At 35.4% G+C, this 18,773-nt stretch overlaps 1 protein-coding gene across 2 annotated transcripts in view; it reads left to right on the top strand.

Annotated features, from left to right (window-relative positions):
* Positions 1-18,773, top strand: part of SCAF11 (SR-related CTD associated factor 11) — a 79,482-nt gene that overhangs the window by 38,279 nt on the left and 22,430 nt on the right. For both annotated transcript variants that reach the window (XM_032753334.2, XM_058426172.1), the window contains exons 4-6: positions 7,916-7,993; positions 11,386-11,486; positions 14,594-14,658. In XM_032753334.2, coding sequence (XP_032609225.1) covers positions 7,916-7,993; positions 11,386-11,486; positions 14,594-14,658 — 244 coding nt within the window. The remainder of the gene's footprint in view (positions 1-7,915; positions 7,994-11,385; positions 11,487-14,593; positions 14,659-18,773) is intronic.

Raw genomic sequence — 18,773 nt, 5'->3', positions numbered from 1 at the left:
TAATTCACTATGTTAATATTTATTTGCTATACAAGGCAAGGATTCTAAACTTATGATTTTTAAGTATGTCAAGGGATAGCCTGAAGTTAAAATCTTTTTTAAAAATTGGTCTGTGGTGTACAGTTTTATGCATGTTCACTTCTTTTTTTTTTTTTTTTTTGAGACAGAGTCTCACTCTGTCACCTAGGCTGGAGTGCAGTGGCACCATCTCAGCTCACTGCAACTTCTGCCTCCCAGGCCAAGCGATTCTTGTGCCACAGCTCCTGAGTAGCTGGGATTACAGGCGCGCGCCACCACGTCAGGCTCATTTTTTGTAGACACAGAGTTGCCATGTTGGCCAAGCTGGTCTTAAACTCCTGACCTCAAGTGGCCCACTCGCCTCAGCCTCCCAAAATGCTGGAATGAATGTTCACTTCTGGTAGTAGTAGTAGTTGGAAATCTGCATAAGAGAACAGTACAATTTGCGTTTAGGATCATCTTTCTAGATTTCTGTGTCTTTCAAAATTTCTGTGCTTTCTGACATTTGTACCCAAGGTTCACTGAAATATGGTTCAGAATGGATATCAAGCACCAAAAAAGGACTCATTTATTTACTTTCACCTTAATATTTTAGGCATTGAACACATTCTTACAAACACTGGTCTGTAAGAAACTGGTGTTTTGAAAAATTAAAGTGTGTTGTAGTCTAGTATATTTATTTTGGACACATAGATCAAAGTTAGTTTCCGTCTTTTCAAGCTCTAAAATTTTGGTTCTGTGGTTATTTGAACAAAAGCTATGTAAGAACTTTAAAGTGATTAAGTAAAAGTCTTTAGGTATGTCAGAATCCTCTTTACTTAGGGCAAAATGTTTCAGGGTGAACCTGTGGTAGCCTTCATGACCCATAGCCTAATTGCCTGCCCTTAGGGACACTAGAACAAATTGAAATTAATCATGTCCACTATGATTATCTTTAGTTTCAAGGAATTCATAGATGGTAAGCCTGTCAATTATAAAATAATGATGATTATATAGAAATAGAATATTGTACAATGACACAATAATTGACATTAAGGAAGGCTGAAATTTTTGTTAATTTAAACCATCACTGTTAGATCCAACAATCTGAAATTAAACAAAAGACATTTGAACTGATGAAATGTGTATAGAGCCAGTATGCTAAAGCTTATCAGCTATTCAGTTAGGAAGTTATTTTACTCATATTGTGGGCAAAAACAATATATACTTATTGATAGCTTTTAATAAATGTATCTGAGTTTGCATACTTTAGGAAGGTAAAGGACAGAGAAGTCTTGACACACATTGCAGTAGTGACAGTTGATTATGATTTCCTACAGACAAGATAATCTCCAACACATACGAACACACACAGGTTAAGTAAATGGGATTTATTGGCCAGGCATGATGGCTCACGCCTCTAATCCCAGCACTTTGGGAGGCCAAGGAGGGTGGATCACTTGAGCCCAGGAGTTCAAGACCAGCTTGGGCAACATGGTGAGACCTCATCTCTACTGGAAAAAAAAAAAAAAATTAGGCATGGTGGAGTATGCCTGTAGTCCCAGCTACTTGGGAAGCTGAGGGGGGAAGGTTGGAGGATCACTTGAGCCTGGGAGGTCAAGACTACAGTTATCTGTGATTATGCCACTGCACTTCAGCCTGGGTGACAAAATAAGACCCTGTCCCAAAAAAAAGAAAGTCGGATTCATTATTCCCCACAGTTGCTGAGAAGTGATTAAAAATTTGGCCCTTAAAATAAGATCATGGTTTGAAAACACATGTTTAAAGCATTTAAAAGTTCTTAACACTGTTTAATGGAACCTGCAGTATATGTGATGAGGATGTTCTTGATATCTGCTGGCATTCTTTTCCCTTTTACATAATATGAAATATTTCCCTTATATTTTAAGTATTATTTTTAAAAATGTGATTAGTTTCCCATTATAAGCAGATTATTTTTCTCCCTCCATTTTATACAAAATCATCCATTTTGAATAAAATGCCGACAGCTTCAGTATGAGAGAGTAAAGGTTAATGAAATCAAAATTGGGCAGTTGGCAAAGGCATGGTTTCTCTCATAAACTAGAAATGAGGTGTCTTATTAAGGTGACATGCAGTTCTTGAAGAAGTCAAACAACAGTGTTCAACATAGATGAGGGTTATATTTTTGAATTAATAAATACCAAAAAATCAAGATGTGAGTTCTTATGTCTGGACTGCAAATGTGTTTTATATACAGGTGTTTCTTTATGCAGTAGGTGGAAATTTGTCCATTCTGGTTGTTAGACTACTTTTAAGTAATATAATTCAGTAAAGCTTTATTATCTGGAATTTTCAATCAATTTTTCCTCAAAATCTAATTTTAAAAAAATTAACCAGAACTAACCCAGACCCCTCTGTTATGTAGCTCTCTGTGAACAGTAATGTAAATGTACCTTTGTGGTACCACTAACATTAGTCCTTTATAATTTATAAAGTATTGTCAAATACATTTTTTAAATTTATTACACATATGCAATAGATGATCAGAGCTCTCTCCATCTTCATCCTTATTGTGGGTTGGAGTGATTGCTAGCTCCACAAGAACTTGTAGCTAATTTTTTCAGATCCACCACTGTTTTCACCCTGTGAATTAATCCTTTGGGAAATTTTTTAGTAGAGCAAAGAGGATTTTTGCATTGTGAACACCCATTACCTAGAGCATATATCTAAAAGAATTTAAGTACTCTGTTTACCAGTAAGGTAAATTAACATGCATTTCTTTGTGCCTAGTTTTAAATGTCAGAATATGTAAAATGATCTATATGGGTAGTTTACTGAGTTTTTTGTTTTTACACTAGGTAAAGTGTTACCTATTAATTGTCAGAATAAATTAAGATTACATGTAATTCTCCCCAACTGTTATCTTGGAGAACATGAAAGGATTTTAAGTAGTTTGATGAAATGCATTCTTACTGGGGGTTAATTTTATCACTGACAGCCATTTGTCCTTTAGGGATACACTCCTGAATGCTGGTATAAAGAACCACAGTTTCACTAATATGGATTGACAAAGACTGTCTTGAAAGAACTGGTTAAATGTGATAGGGAACATGTAGGCTGACTGCAGGTGAACAATTAATTTGGAAGTACAGGTGAGGTGTCTTGGAACCATAAATGAAAAAAGATAGGTCCTGGAAAATAGCTTTAAAATAAGCGTTAGCCACTAATGGTATGCATTCCTAAGTCATCTTCATTGATTTTGAACTAGAATTTTGTATAACATGCTCTATTTTGTTAGTAGATAGATGTTCGAGATTCCCACAAACAGGCAAACCTACCTATAAGCATAGATACTGAGATTTAGTCTTTAAGTATTTGTCTTAACACTTGTTTCTCTCTCTCTAAGAGGAGCTATCTATAAGCAGCCTATGTGATTGAGGATAGAGCAGCAGGAGGAAGCGAGAAATTAGAAATCAAGGATCCTGAATTCCCAAATAAGGAAGGTTTCTTGTTCTTACATTTAAATGTGGGTTTGTCTGAGCTGAGAATTTACAATGCTTCAGAATAGTAGGGTGTGTTTTACTGAAATCATTAGAAAGATTATTTTTTCTATCAAAATTGCCTCCTTAACTGATACAACCTTAGTACAGAGCATTCACAGTAAAACATATGCTCTGTTTAATACACATTACACTGTAAAGCAGTGAGCAAATTCCATTAATTTTGTAGCTGTATCATAAAGCCAATGATGTTATTAGACTACTTGGTTATGAAACTGAATTAGATACTTCAAAGGTTATTGAAATGAAAGTCAGTAATTCAAACAAGTGAATCATTGAAGGATATTTTATTGTATATAAGGAATCAAAATGGTAAATAATTGAAGGATATTTTTATTGTATTTAAGGAAACAAAATTTGAGATAATTTTCTTCAAAATTGAAATGACTTAAAAAATAGAGTAAGTATTAGTTAAAATTTCTCTACATTAGTTTAAAATGTGGACTTTTAAAACCTCACAACTTGGAAATTTAATTGTAAATTTTACTCTGAAAACTAAATACATCTTTGAGACCTTTCTGGATGGATATCTGCTGGATATAAGAGTGAGGCATCCTTGCGAGTTCCTTCAAATTAGGCCAGTCAGGGCCGGGTGTGGTGGCTCACGCTTGTAATCCCAGCACTTTGGGAGGCCAAGGTGGGCCAATCGCTTTGAGCTCAGGAGTTTGAGACCAGCCTGGGCAACATGGCAAAACCCGATCTCTACAAAAAATACAAAAAATTAGCTGGGCATGGTGGTGCGTGCCTGTAGTCCCAACTACTTGGGAAACTGAGGTGAGGCCATCACTTGAACCTAGGAGGTTGAGGTTGCAGTGAGCCGTGATGCCGCTGCACTACAGCCTGGGCGAGAGGGTGAGACCCTGTTTAAAAGAAAAATTATGATGGCTGAGTCTGTGTCAAAGAAAATTAACTTATTTTTGGTGTTAACTAAATTATCCTTAGGAAATTACATTTTATATAGATTGTGATGATACATGGCAGTAGTTTTCCTATTACTACTACTTTTTTTTTCTTGTTTTTCCTTTGTGTTTTTGTAATACCAGTGGAACCTTTTCTTAAAATGAAACTTTAGACAAATCTAAGACAATTATGCTTAAGGAAAAAAAAAAGGGGAAATCTTACTCAGAACTCTGTTTTTTGAAACAGATCAAATGGAATGGGTCAGAGCAGGTGTGATGGCTCCTCCTGTAATCCCAACACTTTGGGAGGCTGAGGTAGGAGGATTGTTTGAGCACAGGAGTTCAAGATGAGCCTGGGCAATATAGTGAGACCCTGTCTCTATGAAAAAAGTTAAAAAAAAAAAAAGAAAGAAAAGAAAAGAAAGCTAGGCCCAGTGATACATGCATGTAGTCCCAGCTACTTGGGAGGGTAAAGTGGAAGAATTGCTTGAGCCCCAGGAGTTCAAGCCTGCCCCAGGAGTTCAAGCCTGTGATCAGGTGACTGCACTCCAGCGTGGGCAACAGAGTGAAACCCTATCTTAAAAAAAAAATAATAATAACAGCTTAGATTAAAACTGTCATAATTCAAAATTGTAAAGGAAGACTGGGCACAGCGGCTCACGCCATTAACCCCTCCAAGGCAGGTTGATCGCTTAAGCCCAGGAGTCCAAGACCACCCTGGGCAACATGGTAAAACCCCATCTGTATGAAAAATACAAAAATTAGCTGGGTATGGTGGCATGCACCTGTAGTCCCAGCTACTCAGGAGGCTGACATGGGAGGATCATCTGATCTCAGTCTGGGAGGCAAAGGCTGCAGTGACCCATGATAGCAGCACTGCACTCCAGCCTGGATGACAGAGCAAGACCCTGTCTTAAAAAATAGCACCACTGCACTCCAGCCTGGATGACAGAGCAAGACCCTGTCTCAAAAAATAAAAAATAAAAAAATGAAAGAAAAAGTTGGAAAGAAGGCAGTTTAGCTAATGTCAATAGAGGAAATTTAATAAAGAAAAAATGAGATTGTATGATTTGAGAGTCTTTGAAAGATTTGATGCATCTGATATAAATTTCTTGAACACGTGACTTTCTTTGGATCTTAGTGTCACAAATCAAAATAGCTAAAATAACGAAGTACTTGGATTTCCATCTACATCATAAACTTTGCAAATTCCAATAAAAATTGTTAAGAACTCATGTCTCTCACTTGTATATGTATCATATTATGGTTGTCTTTTGTTAATTAATCAAGTTTTTTTGTTACTAAAACTAGTTGATTACAAGACCTTACATAATATTTAGTATATGCCACACTTCTAGGAATTATTTATTCCCATAAAAACCTTAGAGGTAAGTTATTTTTTCTCATTTTCACAAATAAGGTTACTGAGACACAGAGAGACTGTAACTTGCTCAAGTTTACTCAAAAGACAAGATATGAAAGTAGTACAGTAAATTCACAGCCTCTACACATCTTAGTTTTTACAAAAAAAGAACAAATTTTCATTTATTACCGTATAACCTTTTTATTAACGTTTCTCTAAATTTACCTTTAAAATAGGAATAAGAAATATATTTTGAAGCTTTTGTAAAAATAGGAAGCACTAGGAATATTTCACTTTTAATTTTATTTATCTATGTTTCAGAGATGGGATCTCACTCTGTTGCCTAGGCTGCAGTACAGTGGTGTGATCATGGCTTACTGCAGCCTCGAACTCCTAGGCTCAAGGGATCCTCCTGCCTTGGCGGCTCAGAGTGTTGGCATTACAGGCATGCACCACCATGCTCAGCCAGATTTCAACTTTTAAATATTTTTGAAAACCGTAAATGTAGCATTAATATAATCTCTAAGAAATTTCATACAGGGTATGCCAGCGGGATAAACAACAATAGTTATTATGTGAAGTTCTTCGAACTAGACAGTGTATTATTAAAAAATATATGAACTTCTTTGTTGCTGAAGCAAAGCTTCTTAAGGTCAAGTTTTCCATAGGGAAAGTAATAGCCTCCTCAATCCATAGTACTTAAAAGTAGGCTGAACTGGCTTCTTCCAGTCTGAACCAATTTAATATAGTAAGGTCACATTTCCTAATTCAGATGTGGTAAAGCTTTTTTCCCATTGAAGCCTGCTTAGAAAGAAAATAGTAACTCAGCCCATATTTTGGGTGCTCCCAAAGTGACTTATGAGCTTTGTGAAAATGTGTTAAATGATCAAGGACCATACACAATCTGCTCTACTTTTACTTGTGTAAGCATGTCTTGATACGTGGTAAAACCCAGAAAGGCAAAGATCACATTTTTTACATAGGAATAATATATCTGGTTTCCATTACTATCTTTGCTCTTTGAGACTATTGCTATTAGATTGTTAAAATTCCGTTTTATTTTTGTAACCATAGGTATTAGTAATATCACCTTTTGGTACGCTCTTTGCAGAGTTTTCCCTCCTACCCTAATAGAAATAACACTTCATCTTAAATTCTTTAAATAATGTAAACCCATTCTTACACAAATATTTAATAGTTTTATCAGAGAAACTCTTATAGTTGATGCACAGGAATTTTAAAAGGACAGGAAATAAAGCAAGATAATGTTGACTTATATTCATAGAATCACTTAAGGACCAATTTCCTTAATAAATAAAGAGCACCTACAACTCAATTTGAAAAACAGTAGCAACTTAATAAAAACCTAAGCAAAGAACTTCAATAGACAGCTTAAAGAAAAGGAACTTTGAATAGTCCTTAAAAATAGGAAAATATGCTCAACCTTACTCCTATAAAAGGAAATGTAAACTAAAAAACTCTTATTATGCTGTTAAGGATAAGGCAGCTCTGAATTACTAATATGAATCAATCTTAAGTTTATATATTAAAAAGATACACATATATGCATATGCAATGGATATCCACAAAAGGTTATATAAGAAGCTGCCTCTGGAGTGGTCATCTAGGTGGCTGAGGGGAGGGGTGGAGGAGTACTTCATTTTCTTCGTATCTTTCAAATATTTTTATTGCTGGCACAACTGCCTATTTAATGTAACTAATTTGGGGGGAAAATATTAAGTCATAGAATATTAAAATTTGTGAGGGACCTTTTGGAGCCATTTGGAGTGACCCAAGTTTAGCATAACAGCCAGCTTTACATCACAGAACTGCTGCTGTCAGCCCAACTCATATTTCACTATACTAGTAGTTCTCAACTGGGCAGCATATCTTAATGGCGTTTTAATAACAGATTCTGTCTCATTCATCATTGTATTCCAATTATCTAGCATACAGGAGGTATTCACTAAATGCTTGAATGAAACAAATTTAAGGTATAAAAATATTTTTTTCTTTCGAAGATAGAGATGAAAATAATTTTCCTTTATTATGGAAGTTTATAATTTTGATCTAAAGAAACATTTGTAAAGATTAATTTGTTAATCACTTTTCAGACACTGGCTTCATGTCCTATTGACCGTAAACCTTTTCAGGCAGTGTTTAAATTCAGTGCATTGGAAGGTTATGTTAAGGTAAGTCTTTTTATTCTGCAACATGAATTATGTAAGAATTAATTGAAGCTGTTTGACTTTGATTTCCAGTTTGTGTATATTTGAAAATTGTTCAACTTAAGGTTTAATATGTTATTTTAATCCTCCTTAGCATGATAAATTTATACCTTTCAACTAATATACTTAAATTCTGAACCTTTTATTCATTTGCGCCCTAAAGAGGGCATATCCATAATGATCACCTTGTAATGTACCATAAAATGTATTAGATCTCTGATAATCTGAAGGACGTTTCCTACTAAGGCTTAATTATAAAATACTTAACATTTTAGAATATTTTGAATGTGAGGACTTCTTCCCATATTTCAAACAATTTAATTGGATAGCACTTTGAATACATATTTTCCATTGAAAAAATGTTTGAAATGAAGTATTAGATTCAAAGACCAACTCCCACAAAACCTTAAGTCCAAAATAACTGAAAACTGTGTTTTCCTGAAAAACATAATAATTTTGAAATTAGCCAATAAAATTAAATTCTGCTTACCTCATTAATGTTACTTACTGTTGTGAGCCATGATTATGATTTGTATTTATGTTAATTTTTTGCTTACCTGAAAAAGCAAAAAATATGTCTGAGTTCAGTAAGAAGAAAAAAGGAGAAGAGTAGTAGTTAAGTATATGAGAAAGATTTCTTGATGTATCACTACCAAGTCATGAATGAAAAATAGCTAAAAATGAGAGTACTCAATATAAACATAAGTGATGCCATTAATAGGAGAAACAAACTGTTTTTAGGTAGCACTGTTAGTCTTTGTCCACTTGGTTACTGTCTATGTAAGTAGAAAAGGGGATGGAAGCAATGTACAACTATTTAATTATTTGTCTTTCTCAGTGTAGGTTTTTATAATTTGTTCTGATATATTTTTACCAGATGAATCTTGATGCAAGGTACAAACAGGACTGCAATTCAAATAAACGGTTGGCTTGTTGTAATTGTATAACTTCGCCATCAGTGCAAATTAGTTTATATCTCAGAAAAAAGATAAAACATTATAGAAGTGTAATATAATAAGTGTGGCTTTTCCTGAAGACATATTCTCCATTTTTCCAAACCCTGTTTGTGTGTATAATTACGTTGCAAAAGATTCATTAGTGTAAAATAGATTCCAAATATATTTTTCTGGCCGGGCACGGTGGCTCACGCTTGTAATCCCAGCACTTTGGGAGGCCGAGGCGGGCGGATCATGAGGTCAGGAGATCGAGACCACGGTGAAACCCCGTCTCTACTAAAAATACAAAAAAAAATTAGCCGGGCGTGGTGGCGGGCGCCTGTAGTCCCAGCTACTCGGAGAGGCTGAGGCAGGAGAATGGCGTGAACCCGGGAGGCGGAGCTTGCAGTGAGCCGAGATTGTGCCACTGCACTCCAGCCTGGGCGACGGAGCCAGACTCCATCTCAAAAAAAAAAAAAAAAATCCAAATATATTTTTCTGTGAAATTATGTTTTCTTGCTTAGAATAAAATTTTGTTTATTTGATAGACTTTGTATTTTACTTAAAAGTTTGGTACAGTGCTAGTTTAATTTTGTTTAACTTAAAAGGTATTTCTTGGCACATGAGATATCTTCCACATTCTCTTAAGTGCCTTCCCTAGACCTTTACTTCTTTCGAATCTTCACTTCATTATCTTTTTCCCTTTGCAACTGAACTTCTTGAATTCTACAACTACCTCTTCTCAATTCTTACTCACGTTTCAGTTCCCATAGAACATTTACCTCTGTTATCTTATTTTACAAACACTACCCTCACCAAGGTCCAGGCTCAGACTTCCACATTCCATGGGTTTGTTTTCTGCGTGTAGTGCTGCTGACTACCCTCCACTTCCTTCGGCTTCTAAAACATCCTTCTCTTGTGGGTATGTATGTATGTGTGTATGTATGTATGTATGTATGTATGAATGAATGAATGATTGTTTTACTTCTCGGTCCTTTCAAAATCTTCTTTGTCATATCCCTACCCTCCTGTTCCTTTTCTTAGTCATTAGGGCTCATACGATCTTCATTTAAATTCTCTCAGTATACTTTCTAAGTCTTCTCAGCTATTATACTTCAGTAGCTTTAAGTACTACCTATATTTGGATGCTTCTAAAATTGTCACTATCCTAGACTTCTTTACTGAGAGCCAGACCTGTATTTGCAACCACTTGTGCATCTCTATCTGGAATACCAACAAAATCTAACATTAACAAACTCCAAATTAATCACATTCCCTACCCCTTTCCCCAGCCCCAATAGTTAATGGAATCACAGCCCCAGTCACCAAGATCAGAAATATCTGGGACTTTTCCAGTTTTCTCTCCCTCATCTGTTTTTTTCTGCTCAATGTCTTAAATATGTTTCTGCTTTATCCCTCCATTGTTCCCTCTTTGTAGACCCCTATTCTTTCATCTAATTAGTGCTGTCTGATGGAAGTCTACTATAAGCCACTAAATAACTACAATTTTAAGTAGGCATCCTAAAATAATAAAAAAATGAAATAAATTGAATGATATATTTTATTTTTAATCCAATGTATCTAATGTATTAGCTCAACATGTAATATTTTAAAATTATTATTGAGAGATTTTACATTCTTTTAAAAAATTATACTAAGTCTTTGAAATCTTGTGTCTATTTTATACTTGCAGCACATTCCAATTTAGACGAGCCACATTCCAAGCACTGAGTAGCCATATGTGGCTAGTGACTGTTGTCTTGGACAGCATAGATCTAGTCTATCTTAAGAGCTTTGATTTCCTGGTTTTTATAGTCTCTTCTTAACTGGTTGATTCTCCATATCACACCAGAGTTATCTTCCTAAAAACAAATTTGATCATCGCATTCACTTGCTTTAAAAAGTCCACTTACTCTCTGATGCCTGTAGATTTTCTTATTCAAGAACCTTTACAGTCAAGTCCTAACACATTTCACCAATTTCACATCTGTTTTTCCCTGTCTACATTGGCTTCTCACTGTTCCTTACAACTCTGTTCTTTCCTCCATCTAGAATATTTTTTTCTTAGACCAATTCCTAACTATTCTTTAAGACCAACTCATAAATCATCTACTCATTAAAGTCTTCTGTGACATCCTCAGTTAATTTCTGAGTCCTATATGTATATACAAATCTGTGTTCATATCTGTTATGAGCACTTAATCTGTTTATGCTTAGCTCTCACTATTTTGTTTGCCCAGAGCTAAGCACACTTACTAAGCTTATGGTTTAGCATGCTTGAATGAATAAGCATATGTATTTGGACTACACTTTTTAATTGGACAATTTTGTTTCTGTAATTTTAATCATTTCAAGGAAGAATTTAAAAAGTTATTTGTAATGCTGAATTGTTGCTCTAAATTGATTTTACTTTTCTCGTAGGTTCAAGTAAAAAAACAGCTGAGAGAAACAAAAGACAAGAAAAATGAAAACTCATTTGAGAAACAGGTCTCCTGTCATGAAAATTCTAAAAGCTGTATAAGGTTAGTGATTAACTTTAGAAGTGGAATGCAAATGAACGGAACAGAAGTTAACTAGTACAAAAAGGGTATTTAAAAAAATGAAGTGGGGTTTAAATGTATTTAATCACTTACTCAGAAGCACACACTTGATAATTTAAGAAGGGACTAGCTGAAATCTGAGAATCTAATTTGAGCTCTACTCTGTTTTTGGTGAAGAATTGGTTCTGGCTGGGCATGGTAGCTCACTCCTATAATCCCAGTGCTTTGGGAGGCTAAGTGAGAGGATCACATGAGACCACGAGTTTGGTACCAGCCTGGGGAACATAGTGAGGACCGTCCTCCCCTCCTCTGTCTCTACTAAAAAATAACACAAAATAAAAAGAATTAAAAGAATTCATTCTTTTCAGTTTATTTCTGAATCTGTTTTAGACCAAACCTTTTGTAAAATAAAATGTTCAGCAATGTAAAATTTCTGAATGCTGGCCAGGTGTGGTGGCTCACACCTGTAAGGCTAGCACTTTGGGAGGCTGAGGTGGGAGGATCACTTGAGCTCAGGAGTTCAAGACCAGCCTAGGCAACATAATGAGACACTGTCTCTACTAAAAATTTACAGATTAGCCAGGCATGGTGACACATGGCTGCAGTTCCAGCTACTCAGGAAGTTGAGGCAGGGAGATATCTTGAACCCAGGAATCTGAGGCCGCAGTGAGCTATGATCACACCAGTGCATTCCAGCCTGAGCAACAGAGCAAGACTCTGTCTCAGAAACAAACCACAATTCTGAATGCTTATCCTTATTTTTGTACTTAATCACATACCAATATTAAACACCTAATAGATAAGCATTGGTGCTCATACCACACTGTGAATAGCACTGATCAAGTTATTTATGGACAAAAAGTAGGAAATACTTAATGGTATAGCACAACATTCTTCATCAGTTATTATTTAAACTGTTTATTAACCTTCACATACTGCTTTCCTGTGTTGCAGCAGGCACTTGCTATCTACTATAACAAGTGTTTATGTTAAAACATTTTTAAAAATATATAGGTTTCTTTTTTTTTAGTTGCTATTAAAACCATTGCCTATTTTAACATAAATGCCTAGAAATGCAGTGTTTAATACTTGAGTTTAGTAGGTGTTTAACACATTTTTGAAGTAAATTGAATATGAGTAGTACACTGGAAATTAGGTAATGCTTAAATAACTTGTTCTAATACATTTGAAACTTAAGCTCATTTTGATCTGAACTGTATTTAGAGCTGTCCAAGAGTTGAATTTTTAAGTCAATATGTTGTCAGATTCATAATTAAATCTATGATTCATTAGTACTTTTCATCAGAATACTAATTTCTTAAAAGTAAGTTTATTTAGTTCCTAAAACAGTTGGCAGTAGTCACTGAGGTTTATTCAACCTATCACTAATTTATAACACTGTAGCTCCTTAGATGTTAACTTTTGGGTAGTTATGGCATTCGTGAAGAATGATTCAGATCCCTTCTGCTAGAAAAATACACGTTTACAGACATAAAACTTTGTATATGATTTCAAGGTATTCATGGAATACCCACTCCAAGAGCCTACCCATGAGCCCCAAAGTTAGTAACTGCATTAGACCAAATTTTATAATTATTTCTGAAAAATGCTTATTAGCTTTGGTTCTTGCATTTGTATTTACATAGTAGATAGTAGTACACTTTTCCCAGGCATAGTGAAGAAATACCTTTTAGTAGAAATACTTTAATTCTTGGTACAACTCATATCACTGGCTGTGACAGTATCATAGATGTGCTTTTTTTTTTTGCTCCCTCAAAATTACCCAATTCTCTTGGCTCTTGCCAAGGGTGTAGTGGTCATCACAGAATGACCTATAAGGCTCACAGCTCTATTTGAGTCTAACGTAGCAAAAATCGTCTCCATATTTAACTGCTTTTTCTGAGATTTGTCATAAGGAAATAACAGCTGCAAAATTAATAATTTGCCTTTGCCTACCAAGGCATAGCTTAACTATTTTTCCCAAGGTGGAAAATCTGTCAGCTGTTGCATATCTACATTATACTCTTTTTTGGAGTCTTGGATGTTTTTAGTAGTCCTGTCATTCAGTCTTCTGTTTACTGGATGCTTGGTCTTCCAACACACAGACAAACTCCATTCAGTTTTGCCTCTCCCTTCCAAAGCAATAAAACCCTGGGACCTCTCTCTTTCTGATACTTTTTACCAGTTCCAAAGAAGGCATTGCAGTGGTATTTTGTTTCTTGGTAGTGAACCTCCATTTTAAGTCATTGTAGAGAATGGTAACTGAGTGAGGAGTGGAACTAATCATGCTTTCTTTGCTAGAATTTCCTAATGATCCTTTTAAAAAAGATACCTGCTTACCTCTACTCTGCATGGCTCAATAGCCAGTCAGTCATGATCAGCCAATAAGATTATTGTTTAAAGACTGAGATGAGGCCAGACATGGTGGCTCATGCCTGTAATCTCAGCACTTTGGGAGGCTGAGGTGGGAGAATCACTTGAGATCTGGGGTTTGAGACCAGCCTGGGCAACATAGTGAGACCTCATGTGTAGTAAAAAAAATAATAAGAATAAGAATAAAAAATATATTAGCCAGGCATGGTAGCTTACACCTGTAATCCCAGTACTTAGGGAGGCCAAGGCGGGAGGATCACTTGAGCCCAGGAGTTCAAGAACAACCTCAGGAACAAAGGGAAACTCTCTGCAAAAATAGAAAAAATTAACCTGACAAGGTGGTGCATGCCTGTAGTGCCAGCTACTCAGGGGGCTGAGCTGGGAGGATTGCTTCCGCCCAGGAGGTCAAGACTGCAGTGAGCCGTGATTGCACCACACCAGTCCAGCCTGGGTGTCAGCAAAATCCTGTCTCAAAAAAAAAAAAAAAAAAAAGACTGAGATTATACAACTCAATAGATATTAAAACCTAACTTGACATTCTGATATCTCATAGAAGTCTGTGAGAATATCCTTCAAACCATTTACCAGATTTCAGCATAGTTACCAAAATCAGTGCATGATAGATTTCATTTTGATGGAGGAGAATGAGTTGAAAATAAGTGAGCAAAACGACAGTTTTTTTCTTAATTCTTTCCTGTCTTTATTGATGTTTACAGAAGAAAAGCCATCATAAGAGAAGATCTATTAAGTGCAAAAGTTTGTGACATGAAGTTGATACATAGTAAGTGACTTTTTGCTTGTGTATTCTACCTTTTTTTGTTGTTTTTTAATTTAACGGTTGTGTCAGAGTTCTCATCAGTAACACTTCAGGCTGGTAAATAGTCCTCAGAGCTCTGTACATTGTGTTAAATCCTACATAAATTTTGTTTTCATGGAGCAATTTATACTGTTTTCTGCCCTTTTTTCCTTCTTGCTCCCCTTAAAAGGAGTGTGTGTGTGCGTGTGTTGGGAGAAAAGAGTGTTTCACAGTTTCTTGGTGTTGACCAGCTCATACTGTGGCCTTATTCCACCCATTAGTGCAGAAGTCCTTAGGGGAGATGAGATTAAATACCTTGTGGGCCAGTTACTGTAAGCAGTAGCAAAGGAAGACTGTGACAGCAAGAAAGTAATTCACAGTTCCTGAAGGAAATTGTAGTTTGGCCTCTAGCCTTACTTCTAATTTGAAACTTTAGAAATAAAGCACCTCTAACATATTTATCTACATGAGCAGTTAAATATTCCTGTCTTCTGTTTTTGTCTGGTACATGATTTTCTAATACACAGGAAGGCTTTGCAGCAGAGCCTGAATAAAAATGACAACATCCATAGTTCTTTGTGACTCCTCCTTCGGGGTTCAGGTTGTTTATTCTGTCCCAAAGAACATCTTACTATGATCTGTTTGTAAGCAAGGAGGTGGGCATTTATTTTCCAGACTAAGTCACAGTGAATTTTCACTTACAGCTAGAACTAGTGAATTAGTGAGCTGTGAAAGAATTAATTTATTGTTTTAAAAAGTGAATAACTTCATTTTTTATGCATTATGAATACCAAGTTTTGTTTTTTGTTGGTTTTGTTTTTGATTAGAATTAATATGATCCCTTAGGTTAGATTTACAGATTAACAAATGTTCTACCTTTGAAATTTTACTATTAAAGTGAAATTGAAACAAAAGTTGTTTTGATCTCTGGACTTTTGTGGTTAAAAAGGCATTTTTCTTTTGTCAGCTTTAGATATGAAAACAGTCTTTGCTTTTCTATGTCATTGCTGTAGATTAGCATTCTTTTTTTATGAATAGCATTTGCTTGCCAATTCTAAGAACCAATATAAAATTTACTGCTGAGGAAGATTAAATGATGTTACAGATTTTCTCTAGATAATTTGGCCCATTAAATTATGCTAGTCTTAGTTTTAAGACCACTGACCACTGTAATTTTCTTAAAGTGTATATCTGTTGCCTGGGCTCATTTTTAGAAGGTGAAATACAGGAAAATCTTAAATTCCATATGCTTCAGTATAGTAAAGCTCATTTATAAGCATCTATGATTAATTCTGATTTGAGATTTTGTTTTACTGTTTAGAATGTGGCATATTAGATTGGATAGCTATTTTAAAATTATAATGAGGAAAAAAACAATTTCTGCCAGAAGGTTAACATTGCCTAAGGCCTGTAACTCAATGCTGTATCTACTTAAGATGCCTGAAGTCATTTGTTTGGTTTGGTTTAGGATAGGCAGAAATACTCATTATACTTTGAGTGGATAATACAAGAGTGCTGATGCCAAGGTAATTATGAGCAAATGTCTTCACTGACCAACCTGGACTGATTTGAAGGGAACTGGGTATAGTAGTTACCCCTTGTCCATGGGGGATATGTTCCAAGTAGATGCCTGAAACTACAGATAGTACCAAACTCTGTGTATATTATGTTTTTTCCTATATGTACATACCCATGATAAAGTTTAATTTATAAATTAGGTGGTGGAAAGATTAATAATAATGAATAATAATATAGAACCATTATAACAATATACTGTAATAAAAGTTAGGTGAGTGTGGGCTCTCTCAAAATTTCTTACTGTACTTACTCTTCTTCCTTAGTCTTCTTGTGATGAAGGTAGAGTGACACAAGATTTCATCATGTTATTCAGAATGGTGTACAATTTAAAACTTAAGAATTGTTTGTATCTGGAATTTTCCATTTAATATTTTTGGGCTGCGTTTGACCACAGGTAACTGAAACTGCAGAAAGAGACACCATGAATAAGGGGGGACCACTTTACTCATGGATTATCCATTGAGTTATGAGTAGTTTTGCTATGATGTTACTTTTTACTAGGGAAATTTGATAAGTCTAACATGGTCAGCTTTTCTTCCTATATTGAAATAGATTATTTATTGGATGAAGTAGCTTATATTTAGGTATTACATTAGATGAAAATTATTCAGGTTTAAATTCTAGATTCATACTCAGTATTGGATGTTCATACTCGGAGAAGCAAAAGGGAATTGAGATCACTCATACATTCAACAAATACGTAACTGTACTGAGCACAGTGACTCTTAGGGGTATAGTAGTGAACAAAAAACAACAAAGTGCTTGTCAATGGGATCTTCTCGTAGACAAACACAAATATAAATATATAAAAGACAGGCGGTAATAAATGCTTTAAAGAAGAATAAAGCTAGGTAAAAGGTTAAAGGGTGATGACATTGTGGAGATGACAGTTTATTTAAAGTGTTAGGGAAACCCTCTTGAATAAAGATATATTTGAGCAGTGACCTTCAAGAAGTAAGAAATTAAGCCATGAAGATATCTCAGGGAAGATTGTTCGGGGCAAGGGAACACAGCAAGTGTAAAAGCCTGAGACAGGAATATTCTTGGAATGTCTCCAAAGAATAGCAAGGGAGTTAGTGTGGCTAGAATGACTGAATTAGGTAGATGGAGGAGAAAGAGTAAGACATAAGGGGAGATCATTTAGGGCCAGTGTGAGCTAGGGAGAGCTAGGGAGTGTTTTCAGGAGTAACATGATCTGGTACATTTTAAAATGATTACTCTGGCTGTGAAGGGAAGAAAATCATAGACGAATAAGAGTAGAAATGGAAATTGACTATTTAGGTGGCTTTTTTCTTTTTTGTTCTTTTTGTTTTAGGTGGCGTTTTTCTAGGCCACAAATTATAGTGGCTTGGGCCAAGGAGATATTAGTGGAGATGATGAGAAGTGGTTCAATTCTGTATGTACCATTGATCCTTGAAAACACAAGAGTTAGGGGTACCCCTGCACAGTCAAAAATCAGTGTATAACTTTTGACTGCCTCAGAACTTGACTACTAATAGCCTGCTGTTGACTGGAAACCTTACAGATAACATAAACAGTTGATAAACACATTTTATATGTTATATGTATTATATACAGTATTCCTACAATAAAGTAAGCTGGAGAAAGAATGTTATTAAGAAATCATAAGGATGAGAAAATACATTTACTATTCATTGAGCAGAAGTGGATCATCATAAAGGTCTTTATCCTTGTTTTCACAGTGAGTGGGCTAAGGAAGAGAAGGGGTTGGTCTTGCTGTCTTGGATGGCAATGGCAGAAAAGGTGAAAGGGGAGGCAGGAGAGGCAAGCACACTCAGTGTAACTTTTATTGAAAAACGTTCATGAATAAGCAGACCCATGGAGTTCAAACACATGTTGTTCAAGGGTCAACTACATCGTACTTGAAAGATGAAGCTAACAGGATTTGCCAATGGATTGGATATAGGCTACAAGAAAGAAGGAAGTCAGGGTTGACTACAGGGTCTTGACCTAAGGAACTGGTAAAATAGGAGTTGCCAGTTACTGAAATGGGGAAGGCTGGTGGGAGAACGTCTGGGAGGGTATAATGAAGAATTCTCTTTTGGAAGTAGAATGGTAGTGGTTTTTGGGAGTGGGGAAAATAGGGAGATATTTGTCAATGGATTCAGAGGTTCAGTTATGCAAGATGAATCAATTCTGGATACCTAATGTATAGATGTACAGCAATGTGGATATAATTAATAATGGTGTATTGTACACTTGAAATTTGCCAAGCCAGTAGATCTTATGTTCTCACTACAAGAAAAAGGGAGAATGGTAACTGTGAGGTGATGCATATGTTTAGTTTGTGGTGATTATTTTCACAATGTGTACATATATCAGAACATTAAGTAGTATACCTTAAATATATACAATTTTTGTCAATTATACCTCAATAAAGATGAGGAGCAAATTCGTTTTTCAATAAGTAAGGTGTCTACGACCATAGAGATGCTCTGAAGAAATTGGATGTTTGTATTTCATGTACAAATAAGATCTTTTCATCTTTGTGTTATTTTAAT

The sequence above is a fragment of the Hylobates moloch genome, unplaced genomic scaffold, assembly GCF_009828535.3.
Source record: "Hylobates moloch isolate HMO894 unplaced genomic scaffold, HMol_V3 SCAFFOLD_13, whole genome shotgun sequence".
Classification (NCBI taxonomy): Eukaryota; Metazoa; Chordata; class Mammalia; order Primates; family Hylobatidae; genus Hylobates; species Hylobates moloch.
This window is presented reverse-complemented; position numbering and strand designations above follow the sequence as displayed.